The sequence below is a fragment of the Pelecanus crispus genome, chromosome 4 (assembly GCF_030463565.1).
Source record: "Pelecanus crispus isolate bPelCri1 chromosome 4, bPelCri1.pri, whole genome shotgun sequence".
Taxonomy (NCBI): domain Eukaryota; kingdom Metazoa; phylum Chordata; class Aves; order Pelecaniformes; family Pelecanidae; genus Pelecanus; species Pelecanus crispus.
The window spans coordinates 3,057,449-3,075,187 of record NC_134646.1 but is presented as its reverse complement, the minus strand read 5'-3'; the positions used below and the strand labels follow the sequence as shown (position 1 = coordinate 3,075,187).

Genomic DNA, 17,739 nt, shown 5'->3' with positions numbered 1-17,739 from the left:
AGGTATATAGATGCAGACAGAGACACACACACACACACACACGAGATAAAGCACATATATTCAGGTATACAGATATACAGAGAAAAAAAAAAAGTACATATACAGCTATGTAGAGAAGCGCACTGAAGCATGAGATGGAGGAGAGAAGAGAACTTCTTCCTGGTACTGCCACATTTTGAGGCTTTGAATGTGTGATTTACACTCGCCGTCTCTCAGGCATTTGCACCGCTTTAGTTAAATCCATACAGCATAACTGTCTGTACAGGTTTAAATTATGCTTAAAACTGGATTATCCTAATTTAGAAGTTTTTCATGACTGATTTAAATCTCATTGGAATAGGTTGGCACTTCACATCAATATAACAGTTCCTGCACGCCTCAACTCCATCCATCTAAAATGTGTCTGTAATTCCCCTGCTGCCATTTCATGTACATCCAATGATTTGGAACAGTATTGCTCACCAGCACCTCCCTCCAGCCACATCAGGACGAGCGGGAGACTGACTTGTGGACTGCAAGTAGTGTAGAAATGCCAAGCACTATTACCTCATCTGCTCTGCTAGTCAAATCACTAGCTTTCAAAGAAAGAGTGGAAGACTTTGTATAAAAGTTATCAACAATAGATTTCCCAGCAGAGTTAAAAGAACTCTTTCGTGGATTTTGGTGGGATATGTGGCGGGACATTTTAGGTGCACTCCTGTATGCAACAAACATTTTTGAAGTTCCTCTCCCTCAGCACGCAGGGAAGGGCACAGTTATCTGAAAGATGGAAGATGAGAGTTTAATACTGGGAGAATTTATGTACTTGCTTTTGACAGCTAGTGGAGAATGAAGAAAGTGACAGAGATAAAGGCACATGCAAGAAAATGTTAGGTATTACTGAGAGCAGAACAGGATCCTTGCACATCCTGCCAAGGTCCCTTTCACCGGGCACCTCGGTAGGAAATATCTGGAACACCATCAGAATTTGCTTCCCGCTGCATTAACTTGGATGCTCGCAGCCAATTATTCTCAGATACATCACAGCAACAATATAGTCATTTCCGTTTCCACAAATTAAATCCTAATGATCAGCTGATTAAACATCAGTGCAATCAGTCAGTAGGTAACATCAGCCCATTTGGAGTGGGAAAGGAGGAATCTAAAGCAGGCATACATTTGTTTTAATGCACAGTACTTAGTCAACGAACACTAATTGAGTATCTCAGGACAAAGCAAAACAGAATTGGCATGCACAGAAACAGGTGGGCTTTCCTTCTATCAAAAAAAAAAAAAAGTGTTAATTGCACAGACATCTGGTCCAGTAATAGAAAGCCGGGTAAGCATCAACAGGAAAAAAAAAAGTTTATGACTACTGCTTTTGTTTTTCTCAGTGCTACAGGGAAGTGTGCTCAGCCAGAGCACACATTTCAAGGGAGCTTCTGGATTCATCACTGGAGCGTGATAATAGATTTGGGAAACGGCAGCTCCTAAAACATAAAGTCAAGGTCAGAAGGAGGGATTTCCAGGGAGCCGGTTCCTGCATTTCCTTAGCATGGCACGCTGCTGTAAAGGAGTACACCAAGGTGCCCAAGAAAATTGGTACAACGGGCCCAATGAAAAGAAATCCAAAGAGCATAGTCACACCCTTAAGCACTTCCAATATAATAAAGAGAATTAAAAAAATTGAGTCACTCGTACAGAGTGTGGAGTAGCGTGCACAATTTGCTGCCTTTACTAACCCCGGTGTTAATACCGTATATAATTTTGCAGTGTTTTGGTTGGGTTGATCACTGCACAAGTGCTGAGAGCTCATCATTTGTCCACAGCAAAGACCTCGGAGACAGAAACGTCCCAGTTCTCTTAACTGGACTAAAATCGTGAGTCACTACTTGAGCTTGCCTAACTTTTCTTACTAGTTTTGTTGATTTCTAAACACAAGCACACGTAAGGAATAGTGCTCTGAGACTTTTCTTTCAGCTGAAGTTGTCCTGTATTTTTAAGCTCTTTAAGTCAAAAGGGGAGTTTCATCCGCATGACTGCTTTCAACTGTATTTCTAGAGTTCTTGTGGAAAAAAAAAAAGTAAACAAGACCTGCAAACCGAACTTTTCAGCTGCAAACCACTGAAATTTGTGGAGATAAACGCCCATTAAAAATCCTGTGTTTTCATTCCTTCCCTCACAGAAATAAAAACATTTCCTGATCAAGCCTACATATTTTTTTTTTTAGTCTAAAACAAAAAGCAGTTTCTTTAGACAGTATTTGTGCTTAATTAGCCAGCAAAGGAATTATAAGAGTAAAATGGTGAGGAAAGAAGGTATTAGGGAAGAGACAGACAGCATATGTATCCTGACAGATGTAACCGTTTCCAAAGTGCCCACTTGTCACGCAGAAGATTTGCCTGCTAACTTGCACATGAAAAATGGACCTCGCCAAGGGAGAGACGACAGTCAGGAGTAATGTCCCCAGAAGGCCGACGGGTCCTGACCTGGCTGCACAGTAGAGGCTGGCAGGAAGCCGTGAAGCACTGAGTTGCGCCGTTCCTGCAGACGCATTTGGAGCACCGACCGAGGCGCCAGTCCTCACCGTCCCGGAAGAAGCGTCCATCAAAGGAGCAAGGCTCTAAGAGATATGAAAACAGTGGGTAATCTTCTTTTTCAGTGCCCTTTCATCCCTTTCCATCACCCATAATTAAAACCACAGATTTTGTGCATCTCAAAATTCAAAATTCTGCTTTGTCAAAGCAGGCGATGACAGTAACAATTTCATCCGTTTTTCAAGGGCTTTAGACTTGTGAATTAAGAGCTCCGGATGCCCTTCTCCCTCTGGACTTCCATGGGGAAAGGCATCCAATAGCTCAGGCATTTTTGGAACTTGCAGTCCGAGTCTGCAAGTGCCAAAAGTACCCTCAGTACATAGGAAATACGTGCATCATTTTTTCCAGATTTTAATCTCCAAAATAAGGACATATTAGGCACATATGCTCACTGCTTACAGCTTATCACTCCCTCTTGGCCTATGGGTGAAGCCGTTAAAAATGTAAATATGGTAGCAGGACAGAAAGAGAATTAAGAGACACGCTTGATGCCAGCGTCTTCCCAACAGAACCGAACAAGAAAAGAAAAGCTTTCCAGATTTGGGACTAAAAGGAGATTTCCAGTGACCGACTGCTCGGATCAATGAAGCCAGACAGTGCCCCATTCACATGCAATACTCACCGCCACGGCCCACACATTTGGGACAGCAGGATCCCTCAGCAGTGTATCGCAGCTCCCCTCGTCCACAAGTGAGGGCTGGGCAGGCTCTGGGGGCGCAGTTCACCTTCCCGTGGGCGCAGGAGCACCGGGCACATCCAGAGCTGGCCCACTGCGTGCCATGCTGCAGCACACAACACAGCCAAAGGCACAGAAAACACATGCATGAGTCCAGCTGCCAATGAGACCTGTAAATATGTCTTCTCCCTTTTAAGCCCCCCTACACTAGGATTAACTTTACTCATTTGCAGGCCCAGTCAATCTTTGCACATTGTAGCCCTTACTCCTGGCTGCACCGTTGGGGCAAAAAGTAAGTTAATATGGGTGAAGTAGCAAACGTGGAGATCAGCCTAATTTTCCTTCCTGTTGCAGAGTGGCATCCAGCAACAACCCACTGCAAAAGACCCAGGCTATTGGCTACACCCCCTCTCCATTACAGTTTCCGTAGGGCAAACTCTAAATTTAGAGACCTGTTTTCTTTAGAGAAATATTCAACACAGCCCCAACACACACCTGACCACAAGGCGGCCAGGTGAACACCACCCGCCCCACATACTTAATGCACTTCACTATGAGTAAAATCTCATTAGGTTTGCTTATTCGTTAATGCAGAAACAAGTATCTCTACCCTGAGGCACGGTGAAGAAAAATTGGCACCGAGAAGAAACGCGTTGGTGTCTTGCAACGCTCTCCAACAAATAGAGAATGTTAATTTTTACAAATCATGCAATATTGACTTAGGCAGGGAGTAAAAAAGCTCTTGCCAGATAGAGGATACAGATTTTCTCCGATGGAGCTACCACTAGGGCCAGTGTTGCTAGCCAGATACCTGTAGAATGGAGGTCAAGGCATAAAGCATTACAGTGGCTTACTGACAAAAGAAAGAACTTCTTCCTTCAGGAAATCTGTGCCAACCATCAGGATGAGACTTGGCACTGACAAAAAAAATTGTTTAATGACCACTTCACAGCGGAATTGGGGTGTGACATATGACTATAGGTATGAATATGCCTATAATCCCTGTGGGGATGCCTACTTATTATAGAATCACAGAATCGTTTAGGTTGGAAAAGACCTTTAAGATCATCCAGTTCAACCATTAACCTAACACTACCGAGTCCACTGCTAAACCAATTAATATTCACCTGACTTGCATCCCAAAGAACAGGCTTACAGCGAGCCAGAGGACAAAAGCTGCAGCAAGAATACCAAACAAGCAAAATGCAGCAATAGCAACAACAGGAAGAAATATAACCCACATCACAGGCACAAAGAAATATGAGAAGAGGACGGATGTCCTATCCCTCCTATTCCAGTCTTTGTCTAGCTTGTAACAGATTCATGCTGGTCATGCCTCATGCGGAAACAGAGGGTTACAACATCCATCTCAGGTGTAGAGTGCAAGGTTGAGATATTCCAATGTATCTGGGCATTTTAGCATACTTCTTAAGATTCGGACCTGACTTGCCTCTTGTCAAACAGAAAAGTCTGTAAGAGACCAGACGTGGGAATTGGGTTCACTGTGAAGCCATTTTTCTACGTTTGCTTATTGTTCGACATGATTCATTAACTACTACCCATGAATCGTTATTTTTTGCTTATCTGTAGACACTTACTCTTATTGTTTTGGCCTTTCAGCCCCCCTAGGTGAAACCACATCCTGGAACCTCCTTCCTGAATAATTCAGGATTACAAAATACGTAACCCAGGTCGCACAACAGCAATCAATCTCTACCAGCAAAGATGGCTGCTGAGAGAAAAGCGTTCTTTCAGGATAGCTAGTATGTCAAGTTCACCGTGCTTTGCTCCCCTCCTAACATTACTATATTGTCTCAATCATCTACAGAAACAGCAAAGCGAATGAATGAGTGGGAAACTTCCTCCCCTTAAGCCAAGCAGGACACGCGATTGCTCAGCGACACGTTCCCTTTTTGCCAACCCTGCCAACCAAACTCCCGTTACATTATCTGATAGCGACAGAATATAAGCCCAATGAACTATCTTTCTCCCGCACGTCAGCTAAGCGTTCTTCACTGATGTGAACCAGAGAACTAAAAACTGGAAAGGATTGCCACTGCCGAGGAACGTGACAGAGCACTCACGCCGTGGATCCGCCCTTCATGCTGGCAAAATCCTTCAGCTCGGGAGGCGCACTCAGGGCAGCACTTGTTGGGGGCTATTTGGAGCGCTTCTCCCTAAAAAGATACAAGAATCCAATAAGCAGTTCACATGAAATAGAGACATTAACATGAAGGTAAAGACATGGGGCCTTGCTGGACCCAGTGCTCTCAGTTTAGAGGGGAAACGTATTAAGTGAAATACATAGCACTGCTAAACCAGATCCCTTGGTGAGAGGCGGCACATCAGTTTGCTGGATTTGACGTTTTACCATGAAAACAACAGTAGGAGAATTTACACCCCTAATGGTACAATTAAGAATTCCCCAGCTGAACTAGTTTTCAAACCAGAACAAAGAACAGAAAGCACTTATTCAAGACAAACACCAAGATTACTCACTGAAGGACCTCTGAGAAATGCGGTCCAGATGTCATTTTTTTCAATAGATAGTTTTCTACGTGTCCAGGATGGATCTCGGTCTAACATTTTGCCACACCAGAAGCGCAGCTGGCAGGCGGAATGAACATGCATCCATTAACTGTACTTCTTTGGCTTAATAATCACCACCTTTTGTTTTAATGACACGGCTTTAAAATGAACTGAAAACCACTGACCACTTCCAACCACAGCGTAGTCAGGTGATGTTACTGCCACTTTGCTTTGCACCTTCCAGGAGCTTAGCAAGCTGACCGCTTGCTACGTCCTGTTGGGCAGCAGGGAAAAAGATGATGCTGACGGAAGCGACCCATCAGACGAAGGGCAAAACACGTCAGTAAAGCCATCAGCCAACGCTGGGAAGGATCATGGACTCCCGTCATTGAAAATGTCTCCACGGGCTCTCCAAAGCAACGTTTTCGTGTTCCTCCCAGCTGCACGTTAAACACCCCAGGCCTGGCGCAGTGCCCCACAGACAGGAGAGCATCAGCTGCTGGAGGGTCTTATTTTGCAAGGGTGTCTGTCACTGATGGCAACTGCACATGAGGGCCCCTGGCACCACCCGAGGTACCCCAGATCGCCGTATTTTCCCCCCACAGCTCGTGACAAAAAAGGACCAAACAATTTTACCGATGTGAGCGTGGCAGTTGGAGAGGGAGAAAACAGAAAACCAGAGCCAGAGAAGAACATGTCAGGTTCGGGAAGTGAAATGTAGGAAAATTGTATCCATGAGGTCACCTTCTCCAAAATATTGCAAAGGTGTTTCTCAGGAGACATACTCCATCCTTTTCACTTTGAAAAGGTACGGCCGACGTCTAAGGGATTCCTGCTCAGAAGGGAGTCATTATCTGGGTTTTTATAATAAAAAATGAAGACACTGCAATGCCAAAAAATTGTCTTACCTTTCACCTCTTTACCTGTACGATAAAAGCAATCAGAATCATTTAAAATGTTTTCTAAACATTCTCTGTTTTCTAAAAGAAACATTTTAATTTTTCACACCGAAAAAAGTTTCTCACCTCAAGGTTTCCTTCAATGCCGTGTTTTTTAGGAGGTGGGAAAGAAAATTAAATATTTCACTTAGCTTAAACCATTAAACTCTATTCAACTGTGATCCTGCTGTGGAGGAACCATTCTCGGTTGCCGGTTTGTTTTGGTTCACACAAGAGAAATAACGCTTGCTGACTTTCCACCTACTCAAAGCATTTGGTATGCACAGCAGTAGGTTTTACATACAAGTGTTTAGAACACCACTGGGTATGCTTTTTGCAAAGACTGCCTGGTTTTGTTTATGCCTGGTCGCTGTAAACAAGATCAGCAATATTAGCATAAATCGCATAATAAGCAGATAAGAAATAAACCATGGAGAGGCATAGCGATTTCTGACCTTGTTCATCAGTGGTTTGTTTATGCTTGAAGGATGATCAGATTTTTTTTCTTCTGAGATCCTTGATGATCCTTTTCAACATTTAAATGGCCAGGCCTTTATGGAACACTTAAACCCTTTGTCTTGAAGATTACCCATGTCAAGGAGTCACACAGATTCATTTCACACTATAAATCTGTTTGCCTTTACGAGCTTCAAAGTTGCCACCTTTTCATTTATCCACTTTTTTTAAATGAACAACATCATCTCATCTAGCCCACTCATTAAGTGTGCCACGACAGCACTTTTTTTTATTTCTCTCCTCTTTAGCACAAAAATTCCTAATATTTCAGTCTTGCTTTAATCAATACGCAGTGATAATAATGGGGAAAACCAGTAGGAATCAAAATTATTTCCCCGTTAATGCTGTGATACTGGAAAACATTTTAACCTGCTTCATAAAGCCATATAATTATATTGGCAGTGCCTCTTTAAAACACTGATTTTCACTGTCATTCATGCGTACTACCCCAGTAATGCAGATGCTAATGCAAGCCCAATCCCACGGCCAATTAGCTGAAACCATTAATGAAGGCTCAGAGAGAGAAAAATAAACAGGAGACAACGAAAGCTCAGCAACCATCGCAAGACAGAAGAAACTGAAAGACAGACAATCTCTGCTCTGTTGCTGTTCATCAGAGTGGAAAGCGTCCATCTGCGTGTTTGAGGGAGACCCAGCTCCACGTTCAAATGAAGGGTGACTGGAAGCTGGGCTCACGCTGGGAGGTCCAAACCCAGTTCAGCGCCTTCCTTTGGGGACCGGACCGCCCTCGGAGCACAGGCAGCCTGCAAGCTGCTCCAACACCAAGCCTCTGGCTGGAGTGTGGCAAAGGAAACAAAGGCTTCACATGCTGGGTTTTTGTCTGCGTGTTTCTTGCACAGGCTTGCATCAATGAGAAGTGAAAGGGCACAGAGACCGTGCGTGACCCTGCGCAGACACGCACACCCTGGGAGGCGAACGGGATTTCACTGCTCCCTCTTGCTTCCCCCAAATCCTGCTGTGAATCAGACTCTTGCGCTCAAAAGGAGCTGCAGCGAGGCAGCTGAGCCCAGAAGGTTGATACGGCAGCTATCACCGCGGTGTGCAAAGATAAGCAACCAGCTCACCTCTGCCAATTCCTCCACAGAAACGCCGCATGCTGCATCCTCTTTTTGTGTCCCTCTTGATAGAAGAGGAGCTTTGCTTCCACAGGGACCGTGGGACCAATTATCCCAACTGCTCCCGCCATTCCTTTACATGTAACAGCGTGGCGGACCCAAACAAGCGTTTTGTCACATAACTATTGCAGGGGTTTAAAGCAGGGGAAGGCTGGGAACTCTGGAATAACCTGACATTTCTCCCACCACAGAACAGCTCAGCTGGCATTTGGACAGTTGCAACCCCTTACCTTTTGAAAGTCACACTGAGGGTGTTTGCAGACAGTAGGTTCACAGGTGACAATACTGCTACGGCAACGGCAGTCTTGGCAAGAATCTGGCTTCCAAATCGTGTTATTCTGCAAATAAGCATAAGTTTAAAATTAGACCCATACAGCACAAGGCGTGTGCTATTTTATGCAACAGCAAATGGCTCAAATAGCTCAATATAGACAGACGGGAAGAGTAAAGTCTGCAGCAGACCACCCCTCCCTTCCTGCGTGCTTATCAGGCACAACTGTGCTACTATTCGTTCAATAACTTCAAACACACAGTTGAAAGGCAAGGCCATGCACGGCAAATAATCAACTCCAATGGCAAGATAATCGATAGGACATAACCTCCAATAACCTGAAGGTGATTATAGCATCTCTGGGAAACGTCTCTATAATCACGTTCAGACTGTCCCAACTGCAGCTACTGCTGTGATCACAGCAGCGGAGCTAGCCTGGAGGCTACCCCAACTCCTGGACAGACAGCTGCGGCACCATACAGCACCCCATGGGCTGATGGGGAATGCAGGTAAACAGCGACACGCTTGAATCCAAATGAGCTGTTGAACATAACATTCAAAACTTCCAGTCTGCAGGATCACGGAAATAAAAAGTTCTCGTGTCAAAACCACGATGAAAACTCATTATGTTAGGCTGTAAGATGGAAGGAAAGGTCTGAAGAGCCAAAGATGCAATTAAATTGATTTAGTCAAAAATGCTGAATGCATGGCCAGGTATGAACAAGCTCTACCTGGTCACATTTATTCCAAAAAGTCACGAAGGGCACTCTGACCAAGCAGACAGCCCAACAGATTTGGAAATGGCTGTCGCCAGCACTCGGTCAGTGCACCCAACTGGAACACCCACAGCTAATTCGCCAGGGTTTACACCACCCCTGCTCGACCCCCTTCCACTCCCTCCGCGCTGAGGTCACGATCCCACGCCGCCACCGCGCTTTCATAAGGCAACTCAGACCCTCATCCAATTGCTTGGATGCTTGCCAGACTTCTTCTCTCCCGCCAGTTTCTCCAAGGTCTGAGCAGCTACTTGGGACTCATGACTTTCGGTAGGATGCTTGGAAAACAAAGCCCTCCTTCTCTTCACTCTTGAACACTGACTTCCAGCCATCCTAACATCAAACAGCAGCAGCAGCATCCCAGAGAAGCAGCCAAGTCCACCCATTACACTTCTTCCTCTGCCTGCCACCCCCTTTCCTATGAAAATGTCTTCCCTGCACGCAGCTCCTCTGCAGTGTCCCGTCACCTATACCAAGGATCTTTTCTCCGGCAGTTTAAAAAAGCAAGTAGTAACTATGTACTGAGGTAACCTGAAGGATACAATTGCTACGTTCATATTTAATTATCTGTTTTTAAAAGCCTTCAGTTAAATCCACCGAACAAAATGGAGAGAGGAAGATCAGTTTCTCATCTGAAAAACTCTTCTCCATTAGACAACCACTGTGTGCACACCAGTCTAAATTTACACCATACAGGAAATTTTCCTGTGTAGTACAGACAGCCACTACCCAAGCCATTAAGCCTCATTTTTAATTGATTTGAAAGAAGACCAGACTTTACTACTCATTTACATGACGCAGTGATTTACTCCAATAAGTCAATTTACTCACAGCGTAAAGTACGACTTAGGCAAACTAAGATACGAAAAGATGACTAACGGTTTACTACCCAGAACACTCTTAGGACTAACTACTACAACTGTTAAGCATAACAATGAAACACTGAAATGTGCCTTAAAGGCCCATAATCCAAGGAGAAATGGTTAGCGACCTGCTACACCGCTTACACCCAAGTGTATGGGGCCGGATGGGATCCACCCAAGGGTACTGAGGGAGCCGGTGGAAGTGCTCACCGAGCCACTTTCCATCATTTATCAGCAGCCCTGGCTAACCAGGGAGGTCCCGGTTGACTGGAGATTAGCAAACATGATGTCCATCTACAAGAAGGGCCGGAAGGAAGATCCGGACAACTATAGGCCTGTCAGCCTGACCGCGGTGCCAGGGAAGCTCATGGAGCAGATCATCCTGGGTGCCATCCCGCGGCACGTACAGGACAACCAGGTGATGAGGTCCAGTCAGCATGGCTTTATGCCAGGCAGGTCCTGCTTGACCAACCTGATCTCCTTCTTGTCATGGTTCAGCCCCAGCCAGCAGCTCAGCACCACGCAGCCGCTCGCTCACTGCCCCTGCCCCGGTGGGATGGGGGAGAGAATCGGAGGAGTGAGAGTGAGAAACACTCCTGGGCTGAGATAAGAACAGTTTAATAATTGAAATAAAAGTAAAATGGTAATGATAATAATAACAATATAATAATGATAATAATAATATCCAAAGCAAGTGATGCCCAATGCAATTGCTCACCACCCGCCGACCGATGCCCAGCCAGTCCCCGAGCAGCGATCGCTGCTCCCCGGCCAACCCCCCCAGTTTCTATACTGCCCATGACGCCGTATGGTATGGAATGGCCCTTGGGGCAGTTGGGATCAACTCTTCTGGCTGTGCCCCCTCCCAGCTTCTTGTGCCCCTGGCAGAGCAGGGGAAGCTGAAAAGTCCTTGACTGGCGTAAGCAGTGCTGAGCAACAACTAAACCATCAGCGTGTTATCAGCATTCTCCTCCTACTAAATCCAAACCACAGCACTGTGCCTGCTACTAGGAAGAAAATGAACTCTATCCCAGCCGAAACCAGGACACTTCTATGACAAGGTGACCCACTTAGTGGGCGAGGGAAAGGCTGTGGATGTTGTCTACCTAGACTTTAGTAAAGCCTTTGACACCGTTTCCCACAGCATTCTCCTGGGGAAACTGCTCGCTCGTGGCTTGGACGGGTGTACTCTTCCCCGAGTGAAAAACTGGCTGGGTGGCCAGGCCCGAAGAGTTGTGGTGAACGGAGTTAAATCCCATTGGTGGCCGGTCACAGGCGGTGTTCCCCAGGGCTCAGTACTGGCCCCGGTTCTGTTTAATATCTTTATCAACGATCTGGACGAGGGGATCGAGCACACCCTCAGTAAGTTTGCAGACAACACCAAGTTGGGCGGGCGTGTTGATCCGCTTGAGGGTAGGAAGGCTCTACAGAGGGACCTGGACAGGCTGGATCGACGGGCCAGGTCCTGCACTTGGGTCACAACAACCCCGTGCAACGCTGCAGGCTTGTGGAAGAGCGGCTGGAAAGCTGCCCGGCGGAAAAGGACCTGGGGGTGTTGGTCGACAGCCAGCTGAATATCAGCCGGCAGCGTGCCAGGTGGCCAAGAAGGCCAACAGCACCCTGGCTTGTATCCAGGAATAGCGTGGCCAGCAGGAGCAGGGAAGTGATCGTCACCTCTGCCAGCAGATTTACGGTACAGTTACAGAATAAATTCAGGTTAAGTTACGAGCGTGCCAAGCTTTAGCTAACACACACGCCATAGTTAACTCTTTCTGTTCTCTTTAACAAAGCTTTATCATACTCAGATCCACCCTAAGACTCCTAAAACCATAATATCCAGAACTCCTAACATCTTTCCACCGGCGAGAAGTGACATTTAATCTGTTTGACAAAACCATTTGATGTATCTACTGATTTATTCCTTCGCTTGTTTGTTTCCAGCTGGAAGGAGAATCCCAGAACAGTGGGCGGCAAAGGAGAAAATCTGCATGAGAACGATGTCAACGCCGAAAAGCGGTCTGCATTTTAAAACTGGCAGCTGACCGCAGGGCGAGGCTGCTGTCCCAGCAGCCAGCCACGGGGCAAGCGCTGGGCACAGGGAGCAGAAAGGGCGAGAGCAGATTTAGTGCCTCATCGCTTGGCTCTCCTAAACCTTCACCCTGCGGCCTCTGTCCTTTATTAAACAAAAAGAAATATTTCCACGGTGGAATAATGGCCAAAGGACATGGCAAGAGGTCAGCACAGAGCCACCCTTACTCGCATTCTGAGTGTTAAATGCTCAAGTTTCTGATAAGAAAACCCTCTCTCTGGTCTTCTCCCTCGCCTATTTTCTATTATAGTCTAAGCGGGATGGCTCCTATCCGTGGGCTCAAATCAGCTTTTTCTAAATCCACCTGGTAGACGCCTGGAAGCATCTGCACGCGTCAGTGATTTCCATTTGCCAGGTATCAGATCAAACCCGGCACGTCTCTGAAGAGGTTTTAGGAATTCAGAAACTAGTTAATAGTCAGGAAACTACTATCTGATTTTTCAGATATGAGAGTCTTCCATGCAGTTCACGGTCTTGGTGTTCAGCTCTTTTGACAGCTCAACACCTAGCTTAAGATTCCTGGCTATGGAGCAACAGACCTAAACTCAAATTTGAAAAGCCTAACGACAATTAAGTTTACTGATTTCTCTACAGAAAGGTGGGCGTTTTCTTCTCTGTCATGCAACCAAATGTCTGAATGTTACAGCCACAGTAAATTGAGCAAAACGCAAGGCTCTGGCTATTAGCCATTGGAAGTGCGAGGCCATTTAATTCCTTTGAGATGGGAGAGAAAAGCAGCACATGTACTTCATACACATGGCGGAAATCCATAAAAGAACAGGGAGGTTATTGCAACAACTACTTTTGGTGGTATTGCTGGGCGCCGACTATTTTAGGATCACATTTCAAACTAATTTTAATGTGTTCCCTGTTTACGTGGAAGCATGTAGCTAACAGCTGCTAATACAGAAAGGCAGAGGAAGATTTATTGGTGCGTATGTAGAGCTCTCATGACCTGGAGAACAGAGTGCTGGTATATCCCTTGTTCTTTTTGGCTTTTCCTTTTCAAACATGACTATCGCTAAGGCAGCCTAACACAGGCCAACAGCTTAAGAATGTTCTTCCCAGTTTTGCCCCTAGCTAACTGTGAAATCTTGGTCCGCCCAAGCTAAGGTACCACGTTCAGAAGTGACACGGCAGCCCCAGTATTCTACGAAAGGCTCCTAAGTGACTCTGCTGATAGGAACCGAGATACTAATCGCCCCACTGCAAAATAAGGATCCCACCTACCTGTCCTGCACTCCGTAAGGCTTCATTACTACTCATCTAGCACTTACAAAGACACCTTAAAGCTCCCAGGTATTACTGCTTAAAACATAAAGCAAGGCTTTTCAGTAGACATTTAAAGAGCTGCTGTAAATCCGCCTTACATCTTCTCCAAGGCGCTGTACCTCAGTGGACAAATTATCTGCTACAATTTAAGCACTGAATTCTTATCCTGTTAAGAGCGTACTTTTATCAACCACAATTTAAGGGGCTTTTTCCTTACAAGTATTAATATAATTAACAGTATAAATAATGAAATACTGTGCACAGAGCACTTTGAAGATGGAAAGCAGTCCTTAATTGCCAAGTAGTGCCATTATAATTTATTAATTCTTTGGATTTCCCTACATCAAAAGAAGAAATGATACCCAATTCAACTGAATCTTAAAACGCAACACTGAGAGAAGAGATATCTACGTTACTTAGTTGGTTTGCGGAACAGGGGCCAAAAAAGCAAGATATGCTCATAAATGTTTAGAGCTTGCAAGCACCCAGACACAAGAGGAAATAAAATAAAACCCAAGACACAGGAGCACAGCACAAGCACGTAGTGGGTTTGGAGAATACTGATGAGGATTTCAAAAAAGGCAAAAAAGCAAAAGAGCTGCACATTAAGCAAAGGCTAAGAAGAGGAGACGAGAAAGCACCCAGCAGTAAAAAAGCAAAGGAGAGCTGAAGCAAAGAATAAACTACAGAGACAAAAAGCAGACCCAGCGCAGAAGTGGGAGCCCAGAGCAGCTGTGAGCACTCATGGTTTGCTATTGTCACACTGTCGTGTCAACCGCAGCATAGAAAGGCCTAAATCTCTTGGACGGTGGCTTTCTCGCCTGGCTATCACAACTTCATGTGGCTGCACCTGTTCCTCTTCTACCTCAGCAAAAAAAACCGCCCAACAAATCAAAAATAATCGGAGCCTGCTATTAATACGTAAAAAGCTTCAGTAATTTGACCTGATGCCGCTTAACATGGGATATCATCACACGAGATAACAATCCGTGCTCTATTCTGGTGCAGTGACTGTGGAAATAAGAAGCATGCAACAGCTGGTTTGTGTCCTCCCCCCAGCCCTCTTTCCATCTCTTACGGCTTCATGAAACTATTCAGTCAATCCCCAAAATGTCACTGGATGCTGGATTGTTCTCTGCAGCACGCCAGACTTGTAAAGCTGGTCATGCGGCCGGTGGTATTGCTGCAATTACTAAGCAGGGTAAAACCGGCAGTCTACGGCCTTAATGATAGCCAGGAATCAAGCTCGAAATTTTTACCGTCACGCCGAGAACAAGGTGGATGTTATTGCTTATCAGGTACCCTACTAATTACCTTCCCTGCTTTTATGAGAAAGCAGTAGAACTCATGCCATTAACTTTCGAAGGGGCTGCTCTGCCCGCAGGCCGCCAGCCGCACGCGAGGGCGGCACTCGCGCTTTTGGGGAGCGATGCGGCAAGGGAGCAGCCAGCCCGCGCGCTCCCCGACACGAGCGCCGGGTTGGATTTACTTCACGAGTTGTCCTCCGCCGGAGACAACTGAGGAAAGGCAGGTATCCGATGTCTCGGAGGAGGAATACCAGGCTGCTTTGTTGAAATCCTAGGCAGAGCCCAGAGCAATTACACTTTCGGTAACAATTACCAGCATCACCCACCAGCTGCCAAGTGAGGAGACTTGGCAGCTCAATAACCCCGCTTTCATTTATCATTTCCACTCCAATTAGTTGACAATACCGGGCAATTGGCAGCATAAACCCAAATGTAAGGGAAGCTGAGAGCGCGCTGCGTGGTCTGTGGGGATATCCGTTAATGGAGCGATGAAGAGATGAAAGTAATTCAGAGACACATAAAGGATTCCTAGTGTCCATTTGGGTTTAGACTTTATGTTTTATCTTTTGCAATAGGGAGCTGTTGCCGCCGCCGCCGCCAAGTATGTTTTCCAATCTGATATGTGCTCGCATATAATAAAAACCCCTTGAAAATGGGCTTTTAATGGGCTTATTCCAGCATGCCCACAAGCAGAACAACATAGGAACGGCTCGGTCTCTGAAACCAAAGAGAAATTCAGCTCATCTAAAAGTGGGAACGCTTTTAGCCCTACACTTCTGGGAGAGAGCAGGGCGGTTAAGGCAGAGCGTACAGCTTGATTAACAACGCATTAACACGAAGACACCGTTTCAGGAATCGGGAACTATTTTTCCCCTTCTTCCAACTAGGGCATTAGAAAGTTACGCAAATTAAAACAAGGTACTGTTTTCATGGTTCATTAGTCGGATGCTTTCCTACATTTTCTAACTGCTAAGTCTTTCACCAGTTGTACCAGCCTTGTAAAAAATCAAGAGTCTGCAAATAAAGTTTCCCAGTAGTCCTAAGCTATTTCAGGGATGGGAAGACTATGATATTCTAAGATATTCTTAAATTACTTAAGGCGGTGGTGTAAACTTTATCCTATCTTCCATACAGACACCAAAGCAGTCGCTAGGAAAGGGCTCAAATGAATCGAATGCACAGAACAAACAGGGCAGAGGAATTAAAACAATGGTTTAAAATCAGTGGTTCTCATCATGATTGAAATCAGCGTACAGAAATCTTTATTTACACCAACAGGTCAACTGGGTTTCGGCAGCAGCGGTCACTGTTAAAACAGATTCATCGGTAGTCAAATATATTCTTTATACTAAACACTGCACTTCGGTTTTGCCCTGACTGGAAGAAACACCGCTACCTCTGATCACTTAAGGGACTGTAGTTTACCACATTTTTATTCTGATTCTTACGCATCCCTCCCCAGTCCATTTATATCAGCACTTCTATAAAGAAAAATTAACAGCACTACTACCTCTAAAGGAATCTTTATTCGTTAAATAACTTCCTCTGTGCTAAGTATGTAAGGGAAATGATTTTAGGACAACACTTTGCATTTAAAAGCAATAATTAAAGATAACATAGCTGCATCACACTAAGTTTTTAGACCTAGCAGATCTCAGCCCAGTTTTTACCATTGAAAGAAGGGTTTTTTCCCCATGCTTTCGAACCCTTAGCTTGAAAGGAAAAAGGATAAACCGCTCAAATACACTGAAAGTAATAATTATTGCCTTGGTCCCTGTGTAGAGGGCTACCATTGCCAGAAATGGATTTAGCGCTGTGCTCGTTCCATAGAACTCTTGAAAAAAAATCCAGAAGGTCAACAGATTGACTTTTAGAAAATGGTTGTAAATACATCCTGCTTATTTTTCCTCATTAACGTACGTGATTTTTAAGAACTACAATATGCTTAAGCCTTCCTATGGGTTGTCAAAATTTCAAATGCTTTTTTTTCAAAACAAATTGGATTTAAATAAAGAGAGCCGTTCCAATGTTGTAGCTTTTAATTTATGAGTTTTCTGCTCCAATTCTGTTTTAAATTCCTTTTGCATTTATATATGCAGAGATGCGACACAAGCTTGAAAATGTCAGACAGTATGCTAAGCATGTGTTCAATACCAGCGCCAATAAATAATGGATACTTGGAAGATTACACTAACACTTGCTCTCGCTCTCTCTCACACACACACTCTGCACTTACGCCCAAAACCCGAGCACCATCGAAGGACTGAACTTTTCCAGCTGTAATATTTTGTATTTCATCTCTTCCGTGGGAGCAGTAATTTTATATTATGTTTATGGTTACGTTGTAAAAACTAGGAACTTTTAACCCGGTTATAAAATCAGCACCAGAAGAAGCAGAGGAAAAAGGAGGAGGCAGGATAAAAAGTTTTGAGTTTCTCAGCACTGTGCTCGGTTTTATTATCTGGGAAAATACACAACTTGAAAACATTACCCCAACCAGAGAGAGCCTAAAGACTATACTTCCTTGCATATAACTAAGCCCTCTTTCCCTCTTAAATACAAGTATAACTTGTATTCAACATCCCTCCGTAAACCAATAGAGAATTTTGAAAAAACCCACAATTTTAACAACGTCCCTCAGACTAGAAGATTGGCTTTCTCCTGAGGCCTGGAGGGTACAAAAGTTGGTTCCATTTTCAAGCTTTTACCCACAGTCAGCAGAAGCAGGAACATTGTTTCCTTTTCTTTTTCTTTTCTTTTGAATTGAAATCATACATTATCTCCTCTTTT

At 44.8% G+C, this 17,739-nt stretch overlaps 1 protein-coding gene across 1 annotated transcript in view; it reads right to left on the bottom strand.

Annotated features, from left to right (window-relative positions):
- Positions 1-17,479, bottom strand: part of FRAS1 (Fraser extracellular matrix complex subunit 1) — a 122,859-nt gene extending 105,380 nt beyond the window's left edge. Inside the window, exons 1-5 of the mRNA XM_075709391.1 lie at positions 17,441-17,479; positions 8,602-8,709; positions 5,337-5,429; positions 3,199-3,358; positions 2,469-2,602 (exon numbers count right to left, since the gene is read on the bottom strand). Coding sequence (XP_075565506.1) covers positions 2,469-2,602; positions 3,199-3,358; positions 5,337-5,429; positions 8,602-8,709; positions 17,441-17,479 — 534 coding nt within the window. The remainder of the gene's footprint in view (positions 1-2,468; positions 2,603-3,198; positions 3,359-5,336; positions 5,430-8,601; positions 8,710-17,440) is intronic.
- Positions 17,480-17,739: the final 260 nt, after the last annotated feature.